The sequence below is a fragment of the Ictidomys tridecemlineatus genome, chromosome 12 (assembly GCF_052094955.1).
Source record: "Ictidomys tridecemlineatus isolate mIctTri1 chromosome 12, mIctTri1.hap1, whole genome shotgun sequence".
Classification (NCBI taxonomy): domain Eukaryota; kingdom Metazoa; phylum Chordata; class Mammalia; order Rodentia; family Sciuridae; genus Ictidomys; species Ictidomys tridecemlineatus.
In genome coordinates this window covers 34,896,850-34,924,539 of record NC_135488.1, presented here as the reverse complement: position 1 = coordinate 34,924,539, position 27,690 = coordinate 34,896,850, and the positions used below count along the sequence as shown (strand labels likewise).

Here is a 27,690-nt window from a genome sequence, read left to right as displayed (position 1 = left end):
ACACAAACGGAACTCATCAATGCCCCTTGCTCTCAGTTGTGAGTAAGAGGGGAGGTGGTGTTTCACAACCCTGGACATCAAGTGCAGTCTCCAGGCTTTGGGGTGTGCCCTGGCCTCTCTCTATCTGCCCAGGCCCTCCAACTCACACTGGCCTTTTACCCAACCTCCTCCTAGGGCCAAACTCAATCCTGCCTCTCAATTTCTTCTGCCTTCCCCAACACACTGCTCCGCAAAATGAGCAGGGCTGGCTCTCTGTTATCATGCTGGTGTCAGCAGCAATGCCACCCCACTGACATCATTCTGAGTCCCAACCTAGGCACTCCAGCTGTCCTTGCCACATGTGGCCCTGTTTGGGCTCTGGCTCTTGCTCTTTTCTTTCATGTGCATGTGTTTTGAGGTTTTGAGTTTCTCCCACTGCAGAACTGCAGCCGTGGCAGGGTAGAGCTCATGAAGGTGACATTCTGAGCCACATCCAATCCCATCAGGACTGTGAACTGGGGTGATGCTGGAACACAGTGATGAGTGAACACATGGGAGGTGGTTGGACCCACCTTGCCTCTGAGTGGTTTCCTTTCAGGACAGGAATGTAGGGATGGGAGCCCCTGGCGTGGGATGCTTTGCACAAGGCGTGACCACGGGCTCTTTCCTGGCAAAAACTGGCTCCACTCAGCATGGAGAGCACTGTCATTCCTGGTGGCTAACAACAGCCCTGGACCCCAGAAAGGAACCCACACTCAAGATTAACGTCTGAGTGTGCGTGTCCTCGAGGAAACGAGGTCTCCTGATCCCAGGTGCAAAGGGGTAAGTCCTCTAACTCCAGGGGCCATGAAGGGACATCTGAGTTTCCCTTGTCCTTCTTTCCCTCTCTGAACCCATGGTGTCCTCACACTAACCACAGTTAGGACCCTGGCCTCATTCCCCAGTTGGGATCATTAGACTCCATAAAGGACAGTCTCTAAGATGCTCAGTAAACCACCACCCTCTGCACAACCCATAACCCTATTCACCCAAGAGGCAAGAGGATTTCTATTCAGGAAAACCAGGAAAGGGAGAGCCTTTCTCAAGGACACAAGGACATTAGTGAGTGAGGGAGTGATTAATGGATGGAGAACTCTTTCCACCACCAACTTCCAGGAGCATATATGGCCCTTTGGGCACAGGTACGGACCCTTTTTTTCCAATCAACTTTTTCAGAGAAGTGAGGCTGCCTTCTAGATGGCACCTCCACACTAAGGGGGTCTCCTACTTCTTCCACATGTACATATTGCAACGGGCCTCCCACTGTGCATCTGAGAACACTCTGTGGGCATCTGTAGCCTTTCAAGACCCCAGAAACCATGCGGGCACCCCAGCACCAGCAGAGCATTTGTGCACATCACAACAATCACCCCGGGTGAGAACTCTCCGTTCCACTCTGTACTAGGCCCTGCCATCTGTACTGATCAGTCCAACCCCTCTCCTTCCTGTTTCTTGATTATACTACCATGGTTCCCACACATGGATGCCAGGGTGCTTGTGGCCCCCCCAAACATTTGAGTTCCAGGAACAGTGGAATGTGTTTGGGAACTTCTGGATGACGGGAAGTCCCACCCTCCAGGGTTTCATCTTCAATGTAATGAGTGCAGAGGGAGCCAGGAGGGCTCTGTCAGGTAGAGAGAGGTGGGAGCTGATGGAGCCTCAACTAAGTGCCCAGGACTCTGGGTTCAGAGCTGGTGTTATGTGGAATTGTTGAGGGACGTGAAGAAAACCCAGCTCACTGTACGCAGAGACAGCAGATGCCCTCACGTGGTCAGGCTGCTGTGCTAATCAGAGCCCCAAGATGTTCCACAGGTGTGCAGGTGGGGAACCCACGTGCCAGCCCAGGCTGTTCCTGAGCACCTCTACCTGGATTCGAAGCACGTGACTCTGCATCAGCGTCCTCACATCAATGTATCCCGGCCCCCCACCCCAAAAGTTCTCTCAGAGACAGTGAGGTTCCACTGCTCTGGACTTGCCCTTTTCTCTGGGATTCTGGGGCCCCATTAATTAGGAGGTCACAACAATTCTCAGCACACAGGCTGAGCCTACTGAGATCCCAGGAGTATCCAGGCATTGCTTCTATTTATAGTCCATCATGTCCCACCACACTGTGGACACGTATTGCACTCACCTAAAGAAACCACCAGGCCCAGGGCCTTCGTGCCACTGGCCTGCAGACACCTGGAGGAACAGGCAACCTATAGGCTGCGTGGAACCAAAGACCCTAGATCCTGGGATCTGAGCTGGACACACAGCTCATGTGCACACAGTCACCACCGTCACCGAGAGTGCAATTGAAACACCCGCAGAGTTAGCAGTGGACCTGATATGCCCACGAGTGGGGGTGAACTGCATCCCTTGAAAATGATCGTGTCCATAGAAAGGCAAATTTTGTAGGATTTCACTTATCTCAGATTCTCAATTATCAGGTTCATAAAAAGATAAAGTACAATGTTCTTTTCCTGGGCCTCAAGGGCACTAGAATTCCGCATTGATGGCAAGAGTATGTCCACGTGACTTCTGGAGATGCATGGTGGTGACGCCTATACACCAACATGAACATGCTTAATGCCACTCAACTGTGTCCTCCAAAATGGTTTAATTACAAAACAGATGTTCGGTGTCAATTACCACAATGTAAACCCTTGGGAGACTGCTGATTGACTCATCTTAGCGTAAGTCAATGAATAAAGGTCCTAAGGTGCGAAGCTACAAAATGAGGGATGAGCATGGATGAGGATGGGCGGGAGAATCCTCCCCCTCTAACACAATTAGGGAAGGATGTGCTGCCCTCAAGTGGCTGGGGGGCCTGGGATCCTGCCACAGAGGGGGATTCCAAACCTCACATCCCCTGACCCAGGCCAGAAGACCAGGTAGAGTCCAAGGACCCTGGGGTGGCCCAATGGCAATAAAGGTCAAAAGGAACTGGGATCTGCCTGGACCCTCAATCCCCTACTCTGAGTAGGGCTGCATGATGAGGCCAGAGGCCATCCACAGCAATCTGCCTTTACAGGAAAAGAGGGACTGCAGGCTGCCTCTGGCTCACTGACTCAGGATGGTGTTTTCATAAAGCAAGACCACTTCCTCACATTTGACCAGCAGCTCATGCGCTGACAGCACAATGGCTGGCTTGACTCAGGCCCTGAGAAATGAAATAGAAAATTCATAGCAAACCCATCTTTAGCTCTTCCACATCATCAGGGGGTGTGATTCATTTCCATCAACAAAGATGTCTGAAATGATGTCTAAACATGCTGGGGACTCACCTCCGTGTGGAACTCTTCAGGAAAAAGGGGATCAAATCTCATGAAGCAACTCTTCTCTCCTCTAGCCCATGGGCAATGCAAGGAACCTGCATGTTACCAGAGGCTCACTCTCTCTTCTCATGTCTTCTGGAAAGGATTCATGAATGCTTCCTTCAAGGTGAAGCAGAAGCCTGCATTCCCAGCTGCACAGAAGTGTTTGAGGGCAGTGTCTCCCTTAAAACCCAAGAAGAAAAACAGGTCATTAAACAGGCACATGGATTAGAGTACATGATCAATGATCCCTCCTCCCTGAAGCCTTCCACATGCCCACCTTCCACATTCACAGAGAAATGCTTGGCCATTCTCAAGACCAGGAGACCATGATGCTCATCACCAGGAAGTCAATAGGAACATGAACAGAGCAGCATGGATTGCACAAGGTGGCACACCAAGGATCTGCAGCACAGCTGCTAGAACACAAGAGCTGAACTTCAGTATTGACTTTCTGCCACGTGCCAAGTACGATGGTAATGTCAAGCACAACATGCAGATATGCAAGTAGTGGGTGACACGGTGCATCCATTCACAGAAGTGGGCAACATCTTCATTGGAACAAGGAAGTATCTTATCCTTACTCATCAAAATCATCACAAAGAATAAAATGGATGCAAGACTTCTCATTTCACTATCATGTAGCTGTTGGATTTCCCTATTAAATAATACCTCCTCCAAAATAAAAAATATCTCAGATATGTGTCAACTATTCGATGGATGACATTTTAAAAACTAGGCCTTTACTTCATATTTATGTATGCTATAGCCCTGCCTAAGGCTCTTTGAGAAAGGAGCACATAGAATTGGATCTTTGAAAATCTCACATTTGCCGATAAATATTACCGACAATGTCAGGCATGGCGAAGTGAAAAGTGGGACTTTGGATACTCAAAGAATGCTATGTTGTGAGATTGGTGTCTCTGACTCATAGACAGCATGTGGTTTCTATGAAAGCTGGTGAGGGAGCAGGAGTAACGAAGCTCATGGAACAGATGACCTCAGAGAATACTGACAGATAGGCCAAACTGGAGAACATGTTCCAGCTAACATTGGTATTTGGGCTCCTGAGCCCAGTCCTGTTTTAAAAAGAGTTGCAGACAGGCAGTGTTCATGTACAAAATGTCTACCATGTAAAAGTGGGTAATTGAAATGTAATCTAGGTACACATCTGATAGAATGGTCTGCCAACCTATGGATTTCATTCTAACAAATAAAAAGAAAAACACAGACATGAGACAGAAAGATAAAACCTTGTCTTCACCAGGATGCCTAAAAATAAGTTTTATTTGCCTCATGCAAAGAGCTTTCAATAGAACTTCTGATTTCTGAATGAACCCATTCAATTTTATAATGCACAGATCATAAGGTTTTCTTTACAGAATATTCTCTTCTTCTTCTTCTTCAAGCCTCACATAGAAAATGTCTCACAGGACATAGGAGGGGAATGACCCAAAGGATGAGAGAATGGCTGGCACCGTTCTCAAATGTGCCCATGTAGCCTAAAGTTTGAAGGCACCTAATTGTACTCTAAAACAATGATGAACCTATTTGATCCATTAATTAATAAATAGCACCGCTTTACCACTTGAACCAAATCACAGAAAAATGGAAACAGATGATCGAATTCCTCTTCTCCCATCACCTCCTGGCCCAGACTCTCCCCAGAGGTGGCTCTGGTCATCTGTCTATTAGGGAGTCACCCGTGGTCCCCTATCTCTCAGAAAAGAAAACCACCTCAGCTACTGTCCCTAAAGCCAAGTGATGGCTGCGGTTTCCACACTGTGTGGATCTGGAGAGATGCACAGTGCCGCTGGACCAGCCTATGTTCAGGGCTGTGTCTGTGTCCCACAGCTGAAACATGTGGTCCAGGGTCTTCTTTCCACCCACAGGTCCTAAGAACTTGCAGTCAGCCCGTGCCTCCTTATTCACTGTGGCCACAGACTTCCTGCCAATGGCCATTGCATTGTACATGTCTTATAATTTAACACGGCATTGAAATGAACTTCCTTCTGGGAGCTTCCCAGGGCACGTCCCAAGACCTGAATTTCTGTGTTGTAGGGAGCATAGCATTCGTGCATTTTTTAAGTTTCATGGATAATGTTAAATGTGCCTCCAAAGTGTATGAAAAAAGCTTATCTTCCTATCCCCTCCCAGCACATATTATCAACATCCTTAATTTGGGTAAAAAATAAATAAATAAAACACATCATTTGAGCCTGTGTTCATCTTCTTGCCAGCTGTGTTCCAGTGACCTCCTCCCGTGCATAGTGCTCATCTGTGTTTCTCCTCGTGCCTCCTGTTCTACTGGGTTGCCATTTCCTCCCAATCGGTCCCTCTGTTTTGACAATGTTTGGGGCATATTTCGTTGGAGAGTAGTTTCTAACGTGGATGGTCAATTGAACCATCTTGACAGCTTTGGGTTTTGAGGATTGAAGCCAACCCTCCCCATTTCTAGGCCACAGCCTCTTCTCCTAGATTTCTACCAGTATTCCAGTAAATATTTCATTGAATTTGGTTGGTCTCTGTGTCTGGGTTCAAGACTTAGGTCCTGCACTTGCTAGCAGGGACATTGTGCTTTCTGGTTTGTTGTGTTGGCTTCTTGGGGACACTGTGAGGATCAGGTAGGCAAGGCAGGTAGAGTGGCTGGCCTAGAGCATGGCCCAGAGGGAGCGTTTGATCAACATTATTTGTAAAATGACAGCTGTCAATTATCACAACCAACATGAAAGGCCATCCTAATAATCATCATTATGAAAATATTGGTCACAATAATGTTTTCTGCTTCTATGGTACAACTGTATTATACTCTCCATGAGTGAGGTCACAGGCCATGTGTCATTGTGTGCCTGCTTCTGTCACTTAGCCTGGAGGCCCCTGGCATAGTTTGCGCTTCAGGACTGGAAGCTCTTTTACGATACAGTTTTCAAGTGGCCATTGGTCGCCTGATGGTACTCCATGGGGTCATCTGAGCCTGGCTTGCATCTGGCTCCTGCAACCAACATCCTGTTTTGCTAGAAACTCCATCGAAAGAGGCTTGGAACTCCTGCTCTCTTGTTCGTCTCTGAAGTTCTGCCATTTCTTCTCAGATGGCTCCATCTCCAAACCTTTCAACCCCCTCCCCTGCTCCAGGGCTTTGAAGCGGTTTCTTTGGGAGCTTCTGCACAGGGTTAAGGACAAGCCATTCCTCACATGCTCCTTCAACAGGAGGAAGAGAGGGGCCAGAGGGGCCACAGGGAGCAACCTCCTGCTCTGTTCCAGGCAGCCACTTCCAGGCTGGGGCTGCAGCCTGGGGCTCTCAGGACGGCTCTGGCTAAGGGGGAAGCCCTACCCAAGCCTGGGTCACAGCCTCCCATGCCCCAGGGCAGCTGGTGAGCACTGGTGGAGGGTGGAGGGGAAGGCTTGCACCCCAGGAGTCGGGTCTGGACAGCATTCAGGTGGGAAGAGACCACTGGTCACCAAGGGGATGTGAAGCAGGGGGTGACCCAGGGCAGCCATGAGATCTCCTCTAAAGACCACTGTGGTCCCAGCAGTACAAAGGGACTGAGTGACATTATTACTCTTCCCTGTTTTAAGGACAGAGGTGTGGAAGGGATTCCTGAGAGTCACAGAAAACGTGGCTCACAGGTTTCATTTTGCCATCTAGGAGTGACCTTGGCCGCTCTGGTGGCAATTCCCCGGACCTTTGATGAGCCCCCTGGCATCCTCCCAGGCCCAGTCTCAGGGGCAGACAGCTGCTCTGACTGCTCTCCCTGGACCTGAAGATCACATGGGGTTTTGAAATTCTTTTTGTTGCCGCACCGGGCATTGAACCCAGGGCCTTGCACATGCTAGGCAAGTGCTCTACCGCAGAGCTCACCCAGCCCTGAGGGTGACAGGTTTGGAGAGCATTTGCTACCTGAGTCTTGGTGAGGTGAATCCTCATAGCCCTGAAGTCAGCACGTTTCTCTACCAGCTGCGTTTGCAGGGTTAAGATCTTAGCTTGAGTTTTGATTTCCCTTATTTCTTCACTTCTCTCTCTCTCTCTCTTTTGGTACCAGGGGTTGAACCAAGGGGTGCTTTACCACTGAGCCACATCCCCAGCCCTTTTTAAAATACTTCATTACAGACAGAGTCTCACTGAGTTGCTCAGAGCCTCACTAAATGGCTAAGGTTGGCTTCAAACATGCCATGCTCCAGCCTCAGCCTCCAGAGTGTCTGGGATTACAAGCATGTACCACTGCCCCCCAGCTCTGCACTATTCTTAATCAGAGAACCTGTGGGGCTATGTTTACTAGGTATGAATTGAGTTGCCCTCCAGAGAAAAGAAAAAGTAACAAAGCTTTGCTGTGTGGGCAAATCAGGGATGACCCCAGGACAGGGTCAGCTTTCTCTCCAAGGAAACCCCACTGCCAAAAAGGAGCCCCTTGGCCAACGCAGTGGTGCACTCCTGGAATCCCTGCACCTCGGGAGGCTGAGGCAGGAGGATCAAAAATTTCAAAATCAGCCTTAGCAATGGCAAGGCACTAAGCAAATCAGTGAGACCCTGAGCCTAAATCAAATTCAAAATTGGGCTGGGGATGGGGTTCAGTGGTCAAGCATCCCTGAGATCAATCACTGGTACCACCCCCCGTGAAATAAAAGAGCCTCTGCTAAGGACTTCCCTGTTGGCTGAGGCAGCTGCCTGCAGTGGGTGTCCTGCAGAATGCAGTCAATCTCCCCAGGCCTGGGCTGTGGGGAGGGGTTGGCCCGGAGACCAGGGGTTAGCCCCCAGCTAATGATCACTTGGTATTGTGGTTTGGATGTCAAATGTCCCCATTGCCCATGTGCTAAAGGCTTGGTCACCAGCCTGTGGCCCTTGGGACATAATGGAAACTTTAGTAGGTGGGGCCTCCTGGAAGGAATGAGATCATTAGGGGTGTGACCTTGAGGGGGATATTGGGACCCAGCCCAGTCCTACCCACCCTCTTCCCAGGGTGGGTAGGACTGGGCTGGGTCCCAATATCCCCAATATCAGAAATGAGCAGCCTCCTCTGTCATGTGCTCCAGCTGCCAGGATGTCCTACTGTGCTGCCACAGGCCCAAAGCAACAGGGCTAAGGTGCCATGGACTGAGACCTATGCAGCCGTGAGCCAAAAGAAACCCTGTTTCCTTTTAAGGGGATTCTCTCAGATGCTTTGTCACAGCAACAGAAAGCTGACAGCACCCTTGGTCTGTGCCCCTGCTTTATACATAGGGATGCTGAGGGCCCACAGGAAGCCGAGCAGCCCCAGGTCACATGGTCCCGTAAAAACAATTATTATCCATTCATTCACTGACTACATGGCAGGAGCTGGACTCCAGATCTCAGTGTTTGAAAAAGTTGTGTTTCCTTCCTGCCCCTTAGTCCCTCGCTCTCTCTTTTTGTATGAATCCAAGAAGGACCTTCAGGAGATTGCAATGCCACCCAGTCATCCTAGCCAGCTTTGTACTTGAACATGAAGTTCATGGGATGTTTCTGCTTCACATTGTGTTAGTCACTAGTCATCAGAGAGCTCTGTGCTTTCACCTACAGAGTGCCACCCCACTTCCCTGCTGCAAGGGCTCTTCCTGCCAGGTCACCTGCTGGATGGAGGGCACTGCCCAGTGCCCTAGATCTCTCCTGAATGTCCTGTGACCAACCCACTGCAGGCCAGGCAGACATCCACAGAAAAAAACAGCGAGAGGGTCTGGCGCCCCCTGCAGAAAGCACCCCCGTCCAGGTACTGTTATATAGATGCCCACAGAACATTCCTCAAACCTGAAGCAGCTTGGACTGCATCCAAATGCAACCACAGGCCGAGCACAGTGCCACCCACCTGTGCTAGAGTGACTCAGGAGGCTGAGGCAGGAGGATTGTGGGTTTGAGGCCAGGTTTAGCAACTTATTGAGGCACTGTCTTAAGATAAAGAATTAAAAGGGCTGAGGATGTAGCTCAGTGGCAGAGCCCCTGGTCCAATCCCCAGTACCAAGAGGAGGTGGAGATACCAGAGATGGGAACTTCTGAGTTGGGTCAATGATAACTCCAAGTCCAATGACACTGAATGCACAGGGGAAGCTTTAACCCGCAAAAGAAAAGGAGGAAGGGAGCTTCAGCTCCAGGTAAAGGACTAGGAATTGAACCCGGGTGCCTTACCACTGAGCACACCCCAATCCTTTTTATTCTTGTTTTGAGAAGGGGTCTTGCTACATTGCTGAGGGTCTCACAAAATCACCAAGGTTGACCTCAAGTGATCCTCCTGCCTCAGCCTCCCGAGAATCTCTGGGATTACAGGCATGCACCACCATGCCCAGCAGGAAAGAAACTTTTATCAGTGCAGCCACACGGGGAAGGCAGGGGACCCACATCTTAGCCTGTTTTCAGGGGGTGACAATGACTTGGAGCTTTTATAGAGAGGGGAATGAGGGCAAGGGCTTGGGCTTTGCACAGCTGCCAAAGCAGGTGGTCCTGACCAGTTGAGGTCTGTCCATCTTCCCAGGATTGGCCAGGTGGTGCCTTGTCAGGAGAGCTGTGTCACCTGCTTTGGCTCTCAGATGCACATCAATCAGACCTTGTTCCTGGGACATGAAACAGACTGCATGGGGGTGGGGGTCTGGATTCTGAATTAAGAGCAACTTTCTTCTGCTGAAAATAGAGATGGGCTGCAACCCTACGCCCACCTCAGGAGCCAGGAAAGCTAAGATGGGTCCCGCCCTTCCTCAGGCCTGGGCACAGGCCATCTGCCTAGGCATTTTCTGTGTTTTTCCCATTTTTGCTTTTCTTCAGGCCAAGGAAATTCACGTATGTAGATCACTTGGGTTTTTTTTCTATAAACTGTAACCACTTCTGTGGGTCAGGGGCTTCTTCCAAGCCTTCTGGCTGCTTCTCCCCAGTTTGATCAAAGTTCTTTATTTTTTTTTCTTTCTTTTTTTTGCCTGTTCCTTGTGCTGGTGGGCACTGATGCAGCCAGCAGGGTCCAGTAACAAATCCAAGGTGACTCGGGCAAAGGGGATGGATGGGCCATATATTGAGGCAGAGATGCTGCCCTTCTAATTCTGCCTTTAGCCATCCATTGGATGTCTGCGGGTAGAGGTGGAGGGCTGGAGTCCTCCTTACAAAATCCTTACAACTCAAGTCAGCAAACACTGAAAGCCCTGTCGCCCTCAGGGACAGGGCCCCAGACAGTTCCTCGGTGCCTCCCAAAGGCTGCCAAGGGAGAAGTCACTTGGGGCCCGACTCCAGGAGGATCATCAAGGGGCGGTACAGGGGGACTTCAGGTAAAAAGCCGCAGCCAGCTCGCCCTAGGACCCCAGCCCTCGCCAGCCCCACCGCGTTCCTGGACAGAAAGGTTTCCTCGAGCATCCTCACTGGGTGTCCCTGCAGCAGGGCCCCAAGATTGTTCTAGAAAGGGATCTGTCAGGTGGGAGCGACAGAATCTCATGAAATTTTAAGTACAACAGAATGCCAAATGACTACTCATTCCAGTGAAGACATGCTGCAAATAAGACTTAGAACACGTGCTGCAAACAAGACTTAGAAAAGTGTCCTCACAGAAGATTCTGTCATTCTGCATTTGTTTCTGAAAGTTGAAGCACACAGTTCTAATGAGCCCAGGAAGAGGTTGATACCCAGTTGAGTTGGCATATGATGTGCCAGAGCTCAGGACTTCAGGGCTGCTGTCAGGTGGTTCCCGGGCTCTTCTGGTCCTCACCTTCACTCAGGGTCTTTTTGTTGGTGATGGAGTTCAGCAATGGATTACTGGCCCAGAGACTTGTTCAGTATTGCTCCGTAGGAGCAAAACTGTCACCAGTTGTAGGTAGCCAACTCCAGGTGAGAAACTTGATAGATGTTAATGCTCACGGCTTCACACCAGCAACCTGCCCCTCAGTGATCATGCTCTCTAAAATATACACCATGCTAAATTGTGTGGAAGCATTCTAGGTCTAGCCAAACCACACGATCTTTCAAAAACAGCCCAATAACATTTAGAGGATTCACTCTCCAAAGCAAGCTTGCCAATGCCTGAGCGCCCACACACTCTATTGGCGCCAACCTCACCTCCTTTTAGAATGCACACATCCACCAAGATACCACTGCCTGTGGTGGTTGAGCAGCCTTTCCAATGGACGAGGTGGATGTGAATGTAACACGTGAAGGAATTAGCATTTACCAACAACTGGAAGAAAAAAATCCATTCTCTAAGATATGATGACGGAGCTGCTCTGTGATCTAGACCATCCCCCTCTCCTGCATCCTCTCTCTTTTCCTCTGCCTCGATGGACCTCCAACTGAGCCCAGAAAGATGTGTCCTTTCTAGTCAGAAGCCCTGTCATGGCTTCCATTTCCAGGCCCTGATTCCTGGTTAACTGCAGCCAGAGCTCGCTTTCAAGGTAGTCTCTTCAGATCCCTTCCCTACCCTAAACACAGTGTGGGCTCTGGCCCCACCCTCACTCTCTACACCACCATTCCACATTAGGGTCTTCCTGTCCCTCTCTGTGACCCAGGACTGCCCATGACTGACCCCACCCAACAACAAGCTGTTGAACCAGGTGCCATCAAAGGGAAGAAATGACCAGAGATGGCTAACTTGAAGATTTCACAGAATAGTCCATGAGACAAGGAATATCCTGAACCAGTGAAATGACATAAGAGGAAGTCAATGAATTCTAACCTCAAGGGCAAATCCTACAGTACACTGGCTCTCAAATTCAGCTACACACTGGAGCCACCTGGGACCTGTGCATAGTACTGACCGCTGGACCACCCACTGGCCCTGGGCTGATGGAATGGCTCTAGGCTAAGATGGGACACTGGGGTTTGTAAATTACCAGTTGAGTATAATATAAAGCATACTTTGAGAACATTGCTTTTTTCCCCACATGAAGAACTGTGTGCATACAGATGCAGAAGTACACAAATCTGCAGCATAAACCTCCTTGAGGGCCATAGATTAAATGCACTGCAGTCACCAGCATCCTGGCTAGGAACACCACCAGCCTCCTATTTCCACCTTCCAGGTGATTGCAGCCCCGCCATGCAAGCATGGAGGAGTCCTCCCTGCTGAGAAATTTCAGTGTGCAGAATGGAGAGCCCTCTCTCCTGGGAGTCCCTGCTTTGACAATAAGTGCACTGGAGAAGCTGAAATCAAGTGGGAGGCACATGGGCAGGCTTCCTGGATGAGGCCCTATTGAAAGAAGGATGGGATCTGAGGAGTGGACCAGAGAGAGGAAAGATGGGAAGTACAGCAAGTACATTCAGAGCCGAGGTCAGGCCCAAAATACAATGTTGGCTGACAAGAGAGCCCTTGCACCAGGATCAACAATTTTGAGAAGGCAATGAGGACTGCCTGAAAAGATCAATTCCACAAAATTCCATGGAAACCCACTCATCACACCTTTCTGAAAACACTGGAAATGTAGGTTTCATGCAAGGAACTCTGGGTGGCAGATGGCAAAGTTTGCCAAATGCAAACATGCCTACCAGCTCTGAGAAGCCATTCTCATTCACACTGCTTCAACCAGGGAAAATCCCCATGTGCTCACTGAGAACAAGTTAGCTTGTGCCACTTGAAGCTGCTTCAACAAACAGCTTCACTTCTGCACTTCTAAGCTGTTCTCCTCAAGAACTTTCAGAGCACAGTTCAGGCATGAAACACAAAGGGTGCCAGAAAGAGATCTCTTGAATCTAGCATCACCAACGTGCAGTGGAAAAGAGGACCAGCTGAGAAGATCAGTTCTCCAAAGTCTCACTGACATCCATTTGTCACACTCATTTACAACATTCACTTGAAGTGCAGGTGCCCACATGAGTGAACTGTTTTTTTTATCAATGACACAGAGGCTTCAATGTGTAAGGATGCCTGTCACCTGTAAGAAGCAGTTTTGAATTCTTCTAGGTCCACAGGAAAAAAAAATAGCATGTGCTCACTTACAACAAAGTTAATCAATAAAGCAAATTGAAACTGCTTGCAGCAAACAGCTTCCATTCTCCCATTCCCCAGCTATTTTCAGCAATCGCATCCAGAGTCCAATTCCAGCTCAATATAAAATGTGTGCTCCCAAGGAAGCCTGTATAATTGACATCACCCAACTTGGGGAGGCAAGGGGAATGCTGAGAAGATCAGTTCTTCAAAACTCCTACTTTTTCAGAAAACTCATTGAAAGGCAGGGTACCCACTTGCCGCCATCAGTGGTTGACAGATGGCACAGAGGCTTCAATGTGAAACCGTGAATGCCAATCATTACAAGTGCTTCTGACACACTCTAGTGCAACCTGGGACACCCCAAAGTGCTCAACGAGAACACACTTTGTTCCTGCAAGTGGAAGCAGCTTGCATGAACTGTTTCAATCAGGAAATTCCAAGCTCTTCTCAGCAATCACATTCAGAGCACAGTTTTGGCCCAATAGAAAAAGGGTCCTAGCAAGAGGGTCCCACACCTACGATCACCTTCATAAGGTAGCTTCCCATCTTCTGTGTGGAAGTGGGTTTCTCCTTGGCCCTTATGCTGTAGAGGAGACCACTAGGAGCTAAGCTTCATGCAGGACCATCTGACCCGGACTTTTTGCAAGCCCTATGAAGCCCTCACACAAGCTCAAATGCTACAGGACTCTGCAGACCAGTCCATGCAACAGTAGACATTCATTCATTGTCTAGAGTCTACAGGTTCCTAAATGCATGGCATTCATTATCATCAAATGCACAATTTGGATCAAAAACCATCACAGTAGATCAGGTAACAAATCATCACAGTAGATCAGGTAACAAAAACATATATATTTTAAAATAATAATATATTAATGGGAACAACAAATACAGGATAGAGTAACAACTGTGTTACTAAACAAGGTCAAAGACAATGGCAAACTATAGATTCAAACTTTGAAGCAAATAGTAATCAATGTAAATATTCCTGGGCTGCCTCAGCCCCGCCCAGGCACACAGCAGCAGAATGGTTTTGCAAGCATCCTCAGGAGGGCTGCAGCCTTCTTCTTTGCAGGACGAGAGGGAGGTTGAGGCTGGATCCACTCATCATTCTTTTGGGAGAGGCTCCTTTTCCTCAGCACGAAGTTGGGTTTCGTGTGAGGGTTCTTTGCGTAAAATACGTTGGCCTGCGCTGGAATCCTCAGCTCTGGGGAGAGAGGGGTGTACAAAATAAGGTGGCTCAGGAGGTGCTCCCTGGGACACCCCAACATCTGAGAGCCTGTGCCAGAAACGAACTGAGCCACACACCTGAGAGCTCTCCAATTCAGCACCAATACCAACAAGACAGCCTCCACAGTCCTCCCTGAGGAAGAACTAGGCAGAGCACTTCAACAGACCTAATGTCTGTTCCTACCAAAGGCTTTGGACTCCAAAACATCCCAGGTCCTCTTGCGTCTGCCAAAGCACACCACTAGGGTTTGCATCTGAAATCTCCCACAAAAGTGCCGAAGATTCAGACCCCACATGAGCCATCTTCACAGGTGGGTTTGGAAGGAAGCATTGGATGGTGAGTGCTCTGATGTCAACATGAAATTCTCATTCAAGATGAATACACTACTGGGAGGTGGGAGGGACTGGAAGAAAGGTTGAGCATGCTTGGAGGAAGACCTAAACAGGAGTGCGCCCTGGGCACCAGTACCTTGTCCCTGTTGGCTCCACTGAATCCTCATTCTCCAAGTAGAGGTCCTCCTTCTCCTCTCCGTCTTTCTCTCTCTCCCTCTCTCCCAGCCTTGTTCTCTCTCTCCCAGTCTATGCCTTTGTGGCAAGGGCTGAGGAGCTCTCCACTGCCACACACTAGAGCTTTATGGACAGCCTCAGTGCACAACCAAAGAGAAAGTTGTGAAACCCAGAGAAAAGGCCTAGGATTTTCAAGTATGGCCACGGTGAGGACAGGCTGACCAGCACGGATACCACATTAGAGCCACGCTTCTGCGTTGGTGGAGCCTGCTTCCATGTGAACCAGGCTTCTGAGAATGGAGGCCACATTCCAAATGCTGCCCTCCTGAGAACAATGATTCCAAAGACCAGCAAAGGGACTGCTTCCCTCCGACATGGTGTATGGCCCAGTGGTGCCATGACCCCGAGTGGGGGAATACAACAGCCAGCTTCTCCTTCCTCTGAACACCTCTTTCCTGTCACCCTCCTCTAACCTAGAGCCTGTTCTCCATCCCTTCTGGGTTGGATGTGGGGATCTCTGCTATGAATTTCTTAGGCTACCAAGGCCCCAGACAGACTTCCTCTTCCGTAGACTCTACTAACCTAACAGAAGGTTAAGATAGGAGACAAGTGATCCTAGAACTCATTGGGATGGTGGTCTTCAGCGTACATAGGCTGGGATAATGGCTGCTGAGGTGTTTGGCTCACAAAAGCCAACCAACCAACCAATGAAAAAGCGCTGACATTATTATCAGATGAGCTCTGTGGCTACGTGCTCAGGAAGCCCTCATCTGACTCTAGTTAGGGATCATAACCTGGCTATTGGGATCACTCCTTGGCTAGTGGACTCAGGTGCGGAAGACCATGGAATTGATGCAAAAACAGATGATTCAAGCTGTCTCCCAGGCTGTGTTTTCTTCCCAATTTCATCCTGTTACTGCTTGCTAGAATCTTGGCAATGCTCTGCCCAGGCAGTGGTTTTCTGGTCACACAGAAGGCTTTCAATCCTACTGCTTCAGTCCACAAAATGCCAGTTCCATCTTTAGCCCATGCATTCCCATGTTCCTCTGAAACCACTCCTATCTCAGACCACAGAACCATACTGCTCCTGGAAAGAGGCTTTCCTCCTCACTCCTCAATGATGTCAGCTTTGCATGCGTCTTCATGTCCTGGGCAGGGCACCTGGTGGGGAGCCGCACTAGCCACTGGGGTATACCAAAACACCTGGAGAGCTTACACCAGCAGAAGTGCAGTTGGCTTTGTGCACGAGCCCAACACACCCTGTTGGAGTGTTCTTGGGGGTCAGAGACTGCTCTTTGGTGCTAAGAGTTGACCTGAGTCCACATCCTGACCCTTGCTCTCTGTCATCTGATTGTCCCACTTACTCTGACGGTGAGAGATGATTTGGCCCAGCTCATATTCCTCCGGCTTCTCCTGAGTAAGCAAGTGTAGCTCGAGGGCCCTGCGGATGACGACAGGAGCCCGATCGTGGCAGGTCACCTGGAGCAGCATGGAAGACAGGCCTTCAGGAAATGGGCCTTGAAGTGACTACTCAAGGACAGTGGGCAGGGGCATTCTGGAGGCACCTCCACTCTAAATACAAGGGCAACATCCATGACCCTACTACCTGAGGCTGACCTCCTGCTCATCGCGTGGGCTCTTCCCATAGGCTACTAGCCCAATCCTTGTACATAGGACTTCCTGGACCTGCCATTGCTCTTTGTGGAGCTGCACTTCTCTCCAAGTGAAAGGACCCCACTACCTGCATACAGATGCAATCTCATCCCACAAGTTGGGAGGAATGGGACAATAGCCTCCAAGATCCTAGGTCTGCCCGAGGATGCAGGCGGCATTGGGAATGGCCTAGGCACAAAACCTAGAGGCTTTGGTCTGGATTTCCAGGGCCCAAATCAGACCCAGGAACATGACCACACACAGGAGTGACGAAAGATAGCCATGAGAGCTCCTGGCCTCCAGAGGCTCAGTGCTGGCTGGGGTGTACGAGGGCACCTGTTCCGCCAAGGGTGGTCATTGGGTTACCTGGGCATTTAGTGTGCTTGCTCCACATCCATACTGACTCTGCAGAGAGACCCTCTCAGCTCCTTGTTCAAGGAACATGCAGAACCTCATACTGGTGTCCTGCTCCATAGAGGCCAGCATCCCATACAGAGGAACCTGCCACCTAGGTCCTGGCCTGTTCTCATCTGTCACCCATACCTGCCTCTGCCCTTCTGGACTGCATGCTGCCACCTGACACACAGACTCCCTCAGACATGGCGGTGGACAAGCTGCTGCTCTCCCTCATCTCAGCTCCAGCCCTTCACACTGACCTCTTCCTTCTTGATTCCCATCTATCCTCCTGATCATCCAGAAGCTCCAAATTCAAGAGGGCATGAGTAGTTCATGGTATTGGACCAGTGTCTGCTCCCCACCCAGGTGTAAGCACCAGGGGACACCCCTGCTCCCAGGCTTACCAAAACAGTCTTGGCCATCTTTGGACTTTGTGTTTCTAAGTGGACACGAATTAAGCAGGTGTCTCCCACCTGCTTGTGGGAAAGCGGCCTGGAGGACTTGCAGGTTGATTCTGAGAACTGTGGGGGATGGAACATCAGCAAACCCAGAAACAGAAAGCCACCCCAGCCTGTCAGTTGGCTCTATGGGCTTCTAGCACATATGTCCAGGTGCTCAGGCTTCTCATTTCCCCAGGTGGGAGTGGAATGGCAGCACAAGTACAGCTTGAATAAGGTAGGTGTTTACCTCCTTTCCCTTGACCTCGCGGCGTTTCCTCACGATGAAATAATATTTGATTTGTGGATTCATGGACAGATACATCAGTGAGTGGTCAGGGACCTTGATTTCTGCAGAGCAAAGTGGAGAGAATTGTTAGGTGGCACTCAAGGATTAGACCACAAAACACCCACAACCCCTGAGAGTCTCCGCCAGGGCGAGCCTGCACCAGAATTGAGAGCCCTCCTATCCAGCTACAGTGCCACCAAAGACTCCCTCAGTGATTCTTCCCTGGAGAAGATGATGTACAGGATTCTAAACCAAAAGAGCACCTGGCAATGGAAACAGCACCTTGGGCCCAGAACTTCTCAGTGCAGGTTGGATCTGCCAAAGGGACACTGCCAGGATCTGCATCAGGATTGGCAAAGGCTCCTGTGCTTAGGCCTTTCTCCCCAGGGCAGCCATGCTCACACATGGGCATTCAGGGAAGCGTTGGATGGTGGGGGAATTCATCCCCTTGCCCTGGATGAATCCACTCATGGATGAATACACGGAGGGGAGGTGGTATCCATCAGAGGTGTGTTGGGCATGGACATGGGAGGACTTGAGCAGGGTGGTGCCCTGGAGAACTCTATTGTTTTCTAGGATCGCTCTCCTTCCCCTTGTTTCTCATCAGGAGCTGTCTGCTTGGTACTTTTATTCTGGTTCTTGTTCTACTTCTGGCTCTTCTTTCTGTCCTGCATCTTCTTGTAGTTCTTTCTGGGTCTTTTTCCTGTTCTTACATGATTCCTTCTTGTTCTTCTTCTTGTGTATCTCCCTCCACCCTTCCTTCTGTTCACCTCCTTCTTTTTCTTCTTCTGCCTCCTGCTCTTTATCGTGTGATCCTCTCCCCACTCAGGAGTGTCTCTTTCTCCTCCTCCTCCTTCTCCTTCTTTCTCTGGCAATGGTGGGGCGTCCTGAGGAGTTCAAATCTATCACACTCTTCTGCCCAGATGCAGCCTCCATTCAGTAGTCCAAGATGAAATCAGTTCTCAATCAATGGCCAGGAGTGAAACCAAGACCAAAGACAAGTGACTTCCTTTCTTGGTCATTGTCACAGTCAGGAAAGACTGAATAACAGACACCGCATTCTGGATAGGCTTCTACCTGTGGTAGTCAGCACCTCATCTGGACCAGGATTGCTAAAATAGATTCCACCTCCATAAAGCTTCCCCAATGAAAACAAGGTTTTCAAAATCTAGGAGAGGGCCAGCATCACTGCCACCCTCCTGCCATAAGGCATAGATGCCATCACACCTAGTGGGTTCCAGGCCCCCCGTAGTCCTCCCTTTTGACGTCTGTTACACACAAACCTCCCCTGGTCTGGAGCCTGCTCTCAACTGATGCTTGGGTTGAAAGTCTGTTTCTGAAATCACCTTTGTAGATTCTCGGTTTGGTAATTCCTTTTGACTGGCTTATTTTTTTACTAGGGATAAAACCAGAGGCACTTAAGCACTGAGACCATTCCCAGGCCTTTTGACTTGGGTACAGGGTCTCCCTAAGTTTCTGAGGCTGTTTGGAAATCCCCATCCCCCTGCACTGCCTCCCAAGGCCCTGAGATTCGCAGACACTGCCCCTTGCCCAGCTCCTTGCACCTCAGTCTTCCTCATGTGTGAGACAGAGCCAACTCAAATGAGGCGGTGTGTGAAAATGGGAAAACTCACTTACGTGCCTGACAGATGGTGGGTTCTACTGTGGACAGGCTGGGATGGTGGAGGCTAGGAGTGTCGGGCTCACAAGAAAGGAAAGAGCACTGGCATTGTGGACAGCTCAGCATTGTGGCCTCTGTTCTTCAGATGCCCTTCTTTGTTGCTGGAAGGAATAATAACCTGGCCATTCTGATATCTCCAGGAGATGGGCACCCAGGCACAGAGGACTTGGAATTGTTCCAAAAAGAACCCAAACAGGCTGTCCCCTGGCCTTGACTTCCTCTTCACTGAGTGCTGTCCCAGTTGCTGCAATCCTGACATTCTTGAGTAGGCAGGACTTCTCATATCCTGGCCATGGATTGGGACCTGTGCGGCTTCCGTCCATAGCAATGCTGATCCAATCAGGACCCATGCTCTGCTCCTCTTCATTTGAAGGTATCCTTATCAGTGAGCCATAAACCAAACTGATGATGGATTGAGCCTCTCTCTGCCTTGCCCTCATCGATATTAGCTTTGCATTGCCAGACCAGGTCCAGGGGAGAACACGTTTAGGGAGGTCCAGCAGCCCCCTGGGGCCGCACTGAACACCTCCACATTGGACACGCCCATCACTGCACTTGGTTTCCTGCACCAGGCCCACCACACTCTGGCTATTTTAGGGCCAAGGCCCACTTTCTCTTGGCTGTGAGTTATCCTGAGCCCACTGTGGATCATGTCTCCCCACTGTCTGATTGTCCTACTTACTGTCATGCAGAGACATCATTCTCAGCAGCTCAAAGTTGTCCACATCCTCATGCTGCAACAAATTTTGGTCCAAGGCCCTGCGGATGAGGCTTGTCACCCTCTCCTGACACGTCACCTAGATCAGGGTGGGACAAATGTCATCAGAGAATGGCTTTTAGAGGAGCTACCCAGAAGACTGTGGTCAAACATTCAGGAGAAATGTTAGCTACATATACAAGGGCACAATCTTGTTATCCTGCTACCTGAGTGTGTCCTCCATATACCGCCTGGGTTCTTGCAACGTGCTACTAGAACAATCCTGGTACAAATATCTGCCTGTACCTGCCATCTCCCCTCCCCCTGGGGAGCCACATTCCACTCAGGTCAAAGGACCAAACTGCCTATGCGCAGACACACTCTCATCTCACTGAGATGACAGCAATGGGCCAGGGATCTGTGCACCAAGTGTGCTCTGGGATGCAGGCTGCCTTTGTGGGTGGAAGAGGCAGATGCACTGAAAATTTTGGTCCTGACTGCCACTACACAAAAGAGACTCAGATACAAGAGTGTGCACTTGAGTGCTTCATGATAGCCTGGAGAGGCCCTGGGCTCTGGAAGCTCGGTGCGGGTCTGGTTCTAATGATGTACTTGACTCAGCACTGGCAGTCACTGAACATGTCTCCTCTGCAGCTGGACACCTGCAGCATTAGCGTGTCTACTGCACATCCATAGAAATTCTGCCAAGAACCCCTTTAGCTCCGTATTTACATACATGCAAAGACTGACATTCCGAAGTTTGGCATGACCCCCCAGGTGATCCCGACCCCAAATTTTCACACCTAGTCATGCTAAGGAGGTTCTCTTTCCTGCCACCAGGAACACACCCCCTCCTACACATGTGACAAGTCACTGCCAGCTCCTCTGCTCCAACCTCACTCATTGAGAATACCAAGTTCTAGGCACTGCAGCCTGCACCCTGGACATATCTCTGCCTTCATCTGTCCACAGCACTTCCGTCTGCACTTCTGGCCTGCCAAACCCACAATACACAGGCCCACTCACCGCTGCAGCTGGGCATGCTGAGGCTCTCCCCACTCAGGTCAAGCCCTTAAGACTGACCTCTCTCTTCTTAATTTCCCACCACAGCCCCAGGGTTAGCTGTGTCTCCTGCCTTCCACTGTGGGGACACCCAGGAGGCAGCCCTGCTGTCGGGCTTACCAGGATGCGCTTTGTCTCCCTCAGGCTCTGTCCCTCTAGGAGGACGTGGACAAAGCGGCTGTCTTCCACCTGCTCGCTGGAGTGAAGCAGTGAGGAGCTGCTACTGGTGACTTTTCTCACGCACCACTCATTGGTTTGGGTGGCCTGGGGCAATGGTCCTGCAGCCACCGCAGAGCTGCTGCTCACAGCTGCTGGGATCCTGGATGCCACTGCCACAGAAGGCTCCAAGAACTGTGGGGGATGACAACATCAGCAAAGCCCAGCACCTGCACCCCACCCAGCCTGGCAGTTGGCTCTGTGGGCATTCTAAAACATCCATCCAGAACCTGAGGTTCTTGTCCCCTTGGAGGATGTGGAGTGGCACCAGGAGTAAAGACTGAAGAAGGTGGCTGTTTACCTCCTTTGGCTTGACTTTAAACAACTTGCTGGCAGCTGTTTCCCGAAGAAGAAAGTTATAATCCACTCTGCCATCCAGGGCGTAATATACGTTTCCATCTGCAGGGATCCTCAGCTCTGGAGAGGCAGGGGCAGAGGCGTGGTAGGTGACACTCAAGGAATACACTACCCAACATCCCCCACAACTGAGAGCCTCTGCCAGCTCAGGTCTCACACACAGACCTGAGAGCCCCCGAATCCAGCTACTGTTGCACCAAAGACTCCCCACTGATTCCTCCCTGAGGACCCTCTATGCACAGGAGGTCCCCTACAGGAACACCTTTCAAGGAAATAGCCCCTTGTACCCCAGACCTTCTTAGTTCACGTTGGACCCACCAAAGACAAACAGCTAGAGTTTGTATCTGGATTGGTCCCCAAAGACTCATGTGTTCAAATTTTTCTCCCCACTGCAGCAATGATCACAGGTCGGTTTATGGAAAAGCACTTGATGGTGGGTGCCTCCACCTTGCCAGTGGATTCATCCACTCATACAGGGCTACACTAATTGGAGGGGTATGGTTTGGAGGTGTGTTGAGCGTAGGTGGAGGATGTCCACAGCAGGGCTGTGCCATCCAGAGATATATATTTCTCTTGAGTTCCCCACTTCTGCATTTTCTCCTCATGAGTATAATTCTCATTCACATTTTTAATCAATTTATTGTTATACTTCTTGTTCGGCTTGTGTTTCTCCTTCTTGTTCTTCTTCTTCTTCATCTTCTCCTCATGCTTCTTCTTAAAGTCATCTTGACCTTCTTATTCAGGGTCTCCTCCTTCAACTTATTTTCATTTTTCTACTTCTCCTTCTCCTCCTCCATGTCCTCCTTCTCCTCGTCCTCCTCATCCTTGTCCTCCTCCTCCTCGTCCTCCTCCTCCTCGTCCTCCTCCTCCTCTTTCTTCTTCTTCTTTCTCTCTCTCTCTCTCTCTCTCTCTCTCTCTCTCTCTCTCTCTCTCTCTCTCTCTCTCTCTCTCTCTCTCCAAGAAGAGTTTACAAGCTGTGAAGGGTTCTATTCTACCACACTCTTCTCTCTAGAAATGGCCTCTGGTCCTAAGTAAACTCAGTTTGCAATGAATAGAAAGATTGGAAGCCAGAAATGATTCTTCATTGAACTGCTTTTCTCATGTACTCATCTAGGTCAGGAAAGGCCACCAAAGTAGGCACCCTGTGGTTGTCTGTCTTCTTTGACACAAGACAAAGAAGCCTCTCTTCTTGGCCCCTTGTGGATAATAGCTTTGCAATGCCTCCTCAGGCCAAGGAAAGAACACATGATAGGCAGGTCCACAGCCCCTGGGGAACATGAAGAACCTGCAGATTTATGCCCCATCATTACACTTTGTTTTATGCACAAGTCCCACCATACTCATCCTGGGCACTGGGTCAATGCACACTGTGTTCTGGCTCCTAGTTATCGTGAGCCCACTGTGACTCACTGCTCCCTACCCTCTGATGGTTCCACTTACTCTGATGGTTGGAGAGAATTTGCAGAAGCTCGTAGTTTTCTGGGTCCTCCTGCTGGAGCAAGTGTGCATCTAAGGCCCTGCGGATGATGACTGGAGCCCTGTCCTGGCAGGTCACCTGAGCAGGGTTGGAGAAAGCTCATCAGAGAGGGAATTTGGGAGGAGCTACCCAGAGGACAGTGCTCAAGGACAATCAGAGACAAGTGAGCTCTCAACACAAGGGCACCATCTTGATACCCTGCTACCTGAGGCCTTCATGTGATCATGTGGGAGTCTTCCTATGAGCCTCTAGTCCAATCTTGGTACAAGACTTTGCTTCAACCTGCTATGCCCTACAGGGACAAGGGAATAAGGACCAAAAGACTTTGTACAGACACACTCTAGTCCCATCAAGATGGGAGGAATGGTCCAGTGCACTTCCATATCCCTGCTCTGGTCTGGGATGCAGCTGCATTTTTGTGTGGACCAGGCACAAACCCTAGGTGCTTTGGTCCTGACAGCCAGGGCACAACACACACTAGGACTCTTTAATGATAGGCATGGAAGCTGCTGGGCTCGAGAGTGTCAGTGCTTGCTAGGGTGTCAGGAGGTTCGGACCCAGCAGGTGCAGTGGTACAACATGGCTCCCCTGGAGGTGGACACCAGAGTCTCATGATGGATACTCCACACCCAGGAAAATTCTGCAGAGAGAGCCGCTAAATCTCTATTCACATACATGCAAACTAGGACACTAATGGGCCCCTCCAAGGCCCCCAGTTCTCTGTGACCCACACCTACCCACCCTAATCATTCTACAATGGCTCCCTTCCCTTCAACCAGCAACATATCCCCTCCCACACACAAGAAAATGACTGCCAACTCCTGTGCTTCAACCTCCACGGTTCAATATACTCCTCCTCAATACCAAGGTCAGTAGAGGATGGCCTGTACCCTCGATATTTCTCTGACCTCCTCTGAACCCAGCACTCACTCCTGCACTTCTGACCTGCACACCCCAAAACACGCAGGCCCACTCGCACCCAGACCTGGCATGCTGCTGCTCTCCCGCCTCTCTCTTGCTCACTTTCTGCTCTCCTTCCTGACCTTCCAGAAGCTCCAGTTCAAGAAGACAGGCCTAGTCCAAAGTGTTTGCTGTGGACTCGGTCTTCCCCACTGTGGGCTCCCAGGAGACTCCCCTGCTCGAAGACTCACCAGGATGCTCCTATACTCTGTTGTCCTTTCCTTTTCCAGGTAGACGTGAATGAGGCACCTGCCTCTCATCCGCTTGTTATATTGGGGCCTTGGGGAGGACCGAGTAGAGACCCCTGATGTCCTGGACTCCGGCTCTGCCCCTTCCCTGGGAGAAGGCTCTGGCTCTGGGGTTGGCTGAGGAGCCGTGACAGGAACTGAGCTTGTAGCTAGAGGAGAAAAGATGCCAACATGACTGCCTTTCCCTGACCTTCCCACAGACAGACAATACCTCTGCTGCCAGGAAGAACTCAGGCCCTTGGCCCACACAGGACCTCTTTGCAGACTGGGGTCACTTCCTGAATGGACAAAGGCTTGTCCTAATTTCCAGCCCAACACCAGGCATACAGACTCCCTGCAGTGGGACAACAGTCGGACCTTTCCTCATATACCCTTAGGTACTCACCACAGTCCGCCTGGCTCTCAGGCTTTGCCTGGCTTGATTTGCCATCTTCAATTGCGGCCAGGAGGTGGTGTGCTTGGTGTTCCAGGTTCAAGCCTCCCAGCAGGAGCCACATGGATAGCAGCTGCTGCAGACTCAGAAAGCCTGGAGGCTGATGGGAAGCCTCGGAGTAGAGGTTCACCCAGGTCCCCAGGAAGGAAGGTGAGGCACTGTGGGGAGGAAGGTGTGGAGTCAGCAAAACCCTGGCCTTGCCTTCACCACGGCCTCCAGAGAAAACCTCTGACCCTACACTGGGGAGAGCAGTCTTTCCTCAGCCTTCCCAAGTCAAATCACCTTGCAGGTCCCTATTCTGGAAACAGGAGCCCACCCTCTTGACCCCAAGCCCATTCCATGTTGAAGTTGGTCCAGGGGTCCACCATAGTCACTGAAGAGGACAACGTGCACTTATGCCCCATGGAGTCAGGGATGCAGTCACATGTAGGATATGTACTCATGGCACCTGCGGTTTGAGGCTGACCCCCATGAAAAGGGACACAATGGCAGTCATTTGCACCCTATTTTTCAATGAATTATGAAATGTGACTGGAAACGTGTCTTCACACAGTGGGTGCTTTCTCCATGTTCATCAGTGAATGAGCCCAAACTGCTGATTCCCACATATCTCTGGGTGTGGGAGCCGCCATGTCCAAAGCCCCTGTCCAGCTATGTCCCAGCTAGGATGCTCTGTCCCACTATGGAAATTAACATGTCTTTATTAACCCAAAAGTGCTTTTCCCAAGGCCTGAGTTTTGAGACGCCTCTGGCACAGATCTACGTTCTTCACAAAGCCAATATCACACCAGAAAGACCACCTGGCCTCGCTGAGTCCACCTGGGAATGAGCTCAGTGCACACCATTGAGCTGTGGTGCCCAGTGTGTGGGGACTGCTCCACGGACCTCTGTGGATCAGCTGGAGTCAGGATGGTTTCTCTGCCTGAGAGCGGAGTTCACTCCCCTTGCAAGGCTGTGGCAGGCACCTCCAGGACTCGTCCCATTCGGGACTGACATTCCACTATGAGTGTGGTCCTCTATCTCATTAGGTATCACAAACCTTTGGGTCCCTGAGAGGTACATGGCAGCCCCAAGACCCAGGCATGAGGGGGCTACACACTTGGGCTTGGTGGTCTGGTGCTTACCTTGGGAACAAGAGATCCAGCACCTGCTGGGTGGGGATGGAATCCCAGGAGATTAACCCCATGTTGCCGCTGAAATGTAGGTTCCTCCCACAAATGACAGGCAGGAGCTCATTCCTAAGCTGGTCCTGCCTGTAAGGTTCAAGGCTCTGTACCCTGAAGGGCTCCTCCGTGTTCTCATCATTTTCACCCTGTGTTGGGACCAAGAATGTTGGTTTAAAATGGAAATGGTGACAAACAGAAAAATGACTTGTGCCAATACACTAGAGTCAAAGCACAATGGGACAGTTCCCATCAGTACAAACACCCCCCCCCCCACACACACACACAGTCAGAATAGGAGTCCTGGGCCATTCATCAGGGATCAGACTAGAGGGCCTGCTGGGCTCACCTGCCCTGTGCTACTCACTGTTACTCTTGAGCTCCTCTGCGACAATCGCCAGAGGCTCTGGCGTCTAAGATGAAGCCTCACCCAGTGCATCCACAAAAGGGCTAGTTGGCCCCCCTGAGATTCCTGGGAGCCTGAGGCTCGGCATTGTTTGCAACCACAGGAGAACATCCTTCTCCCTCCAGTTTCTCCAACCAAATGAGCTCGGATGGCTTGGTCAGTTAAGTGGGTGCCTGGATACCAGGGTTCCATGTTCTGTTTGATCCATTGTCAAGGCAATGATGTCATTTCCTGTGCCCATACCTGAGCCTCTTTTCACATAAGACCACTTTCAAAAGCCCTATGAGCTGCTGATTTCTCCTCCATGCCTAAACATCTCAGGTGCGCAGGTGTTCACCAACAACTACCCAAACATCCCCACCAGCATCTGCCCTGCTTGGTGCCACTAGAGTTCCAGCTTGGAGCCTTCAAAAATGCATTCACAACCAGTCCTTCCCTCTCAGCAGCTTTTGGACCCTGGTCCCATCATTGTGCAACTCATGGTGTGCCCAGTCTTTTCTGGAAAGTAGGGTAGCATCTAATCTCTAGGGTTTATCGTGTCTATTGGCCCATAACACCCTCTATTCTCTCTGAAACCAGAGATGGGACTCACAGGTGGCTAAAGCACAAATGTAGAGATGGGACAATCACAAGAAGGGCAGAGACAAAGAATGCACCCCAACTCAATCAGGCCTGTGTCCCACACAGGGACGTGGCCAATGTCCGTCCCATCGTGGCTGCAGTTCCCTCTCTACACCATGGCAAGTTGGAGGGGACTGAGATGCAGAGGCTGCTCCCCTCTGCCATACAACTTCCCAAGGCTTCTCCTAAGATTTCAAAAGGGCCAAGTGTGTCTAGTGTTGGGGTCTCACAGAGACTCCGAGGTACCACAGCATCCTGCTGCCCAGAACCGGTTCACCCCTCACCTCAAGGGGGCTCAGCCTCTGCATTCATGGGAATTGAAGTGGGTACAGGTGATGGGATATCACCTCCAAGACTGAGTCATGCCAAGTTCACGACCCCTGTCTGCATCCCTGTCTCCAGCACCACTCCCCTCTCTCTCTTTCCTCCCCAGAGCAAACAAATCCATTTAGCAAGTGTGTCCTGTGATAAAGACATGACAGTCACCCATCCTCTCATTGCAAAAACACTGAGGCTCAGCCAACATGGATCCTACCAGGAACACAGGCATAAACTCAGAGTCCGATCCTCCCAGCCAAGCCTCAGTGGAGCCTGGACTCCCAGCCTCCTGAGTCAAGGAAACAGAGGTGCCTAGCCGAGTCACC

The 27,690-nt window shown here is 50.4% G+C and overlaps 1 protein-coding gene across 2 annotated transcripts; it reads right to left on the bottom strand.

Moving 5' to 3' along the window:
- Window positions 1–15,191: 15,191 nt before the first annotated feature.
- Window positions 15,192–24,613, bottom strand: LOC144369223 (ral guanine nucleotide dissociation stimulator-like). Of its 2 annotated transcripts, none has more exons than XM_078028414.1 (3): window positions 24,367–24,613; window positions 23,179–23,293; window positions 15,192–17,787 (listed from the first exon to the last, which is right to left on the bottom strand). In XM_078028414.1, the coding sequence occupies exons 1-3, from the start codon at window positions 24,433–24,435 to the stop codon at window positions 17,624–17,626; spliced, it is 348 nt and encodes a 115-aa protein (XP_077884540.1). In that variant the 5' UTR covers window positions 24,436–24,613; the 3' UTR covers window positions 15,192–17,623. The 2 variants fall into 2 exon arrangements, 1 of the variants encoding a protein (XP_077884540.1); XR_013428702.1 differs by lacking the exon at window positions 15,192–17,787 and adding an exon at window positions 21,021–21,798 and having other exon boundaries at window positions 24,367–24,582.
- Between the last annotated feature and the right edge of the window lie 3,077 nt (window positions 24,614–27,690).

Coding starts and splice junctions, on each gene's coding strand:
- LOC144369223 (XM_078028414.1), bottom strand. CDS start 24,435: ATGAGAGGCAGGTGCCTCATTCACGTCTACCTGGAAAAGGAAAGGACA. Junction 23,294..24,366: donor CAGAGTATAGGAGCATCCTG/GTGAGTCTTCGA, acceptor AACCCTGCTCAG/GTGACCTGCCAGGACAGGGC. Junction 17,788..23,178: donor AATTCTCTCCAACCATCAGA/GTAAGTGGAACC, acceptor TTTGCTCTGCAG/AAATCAAGGTCCCTGACCAC.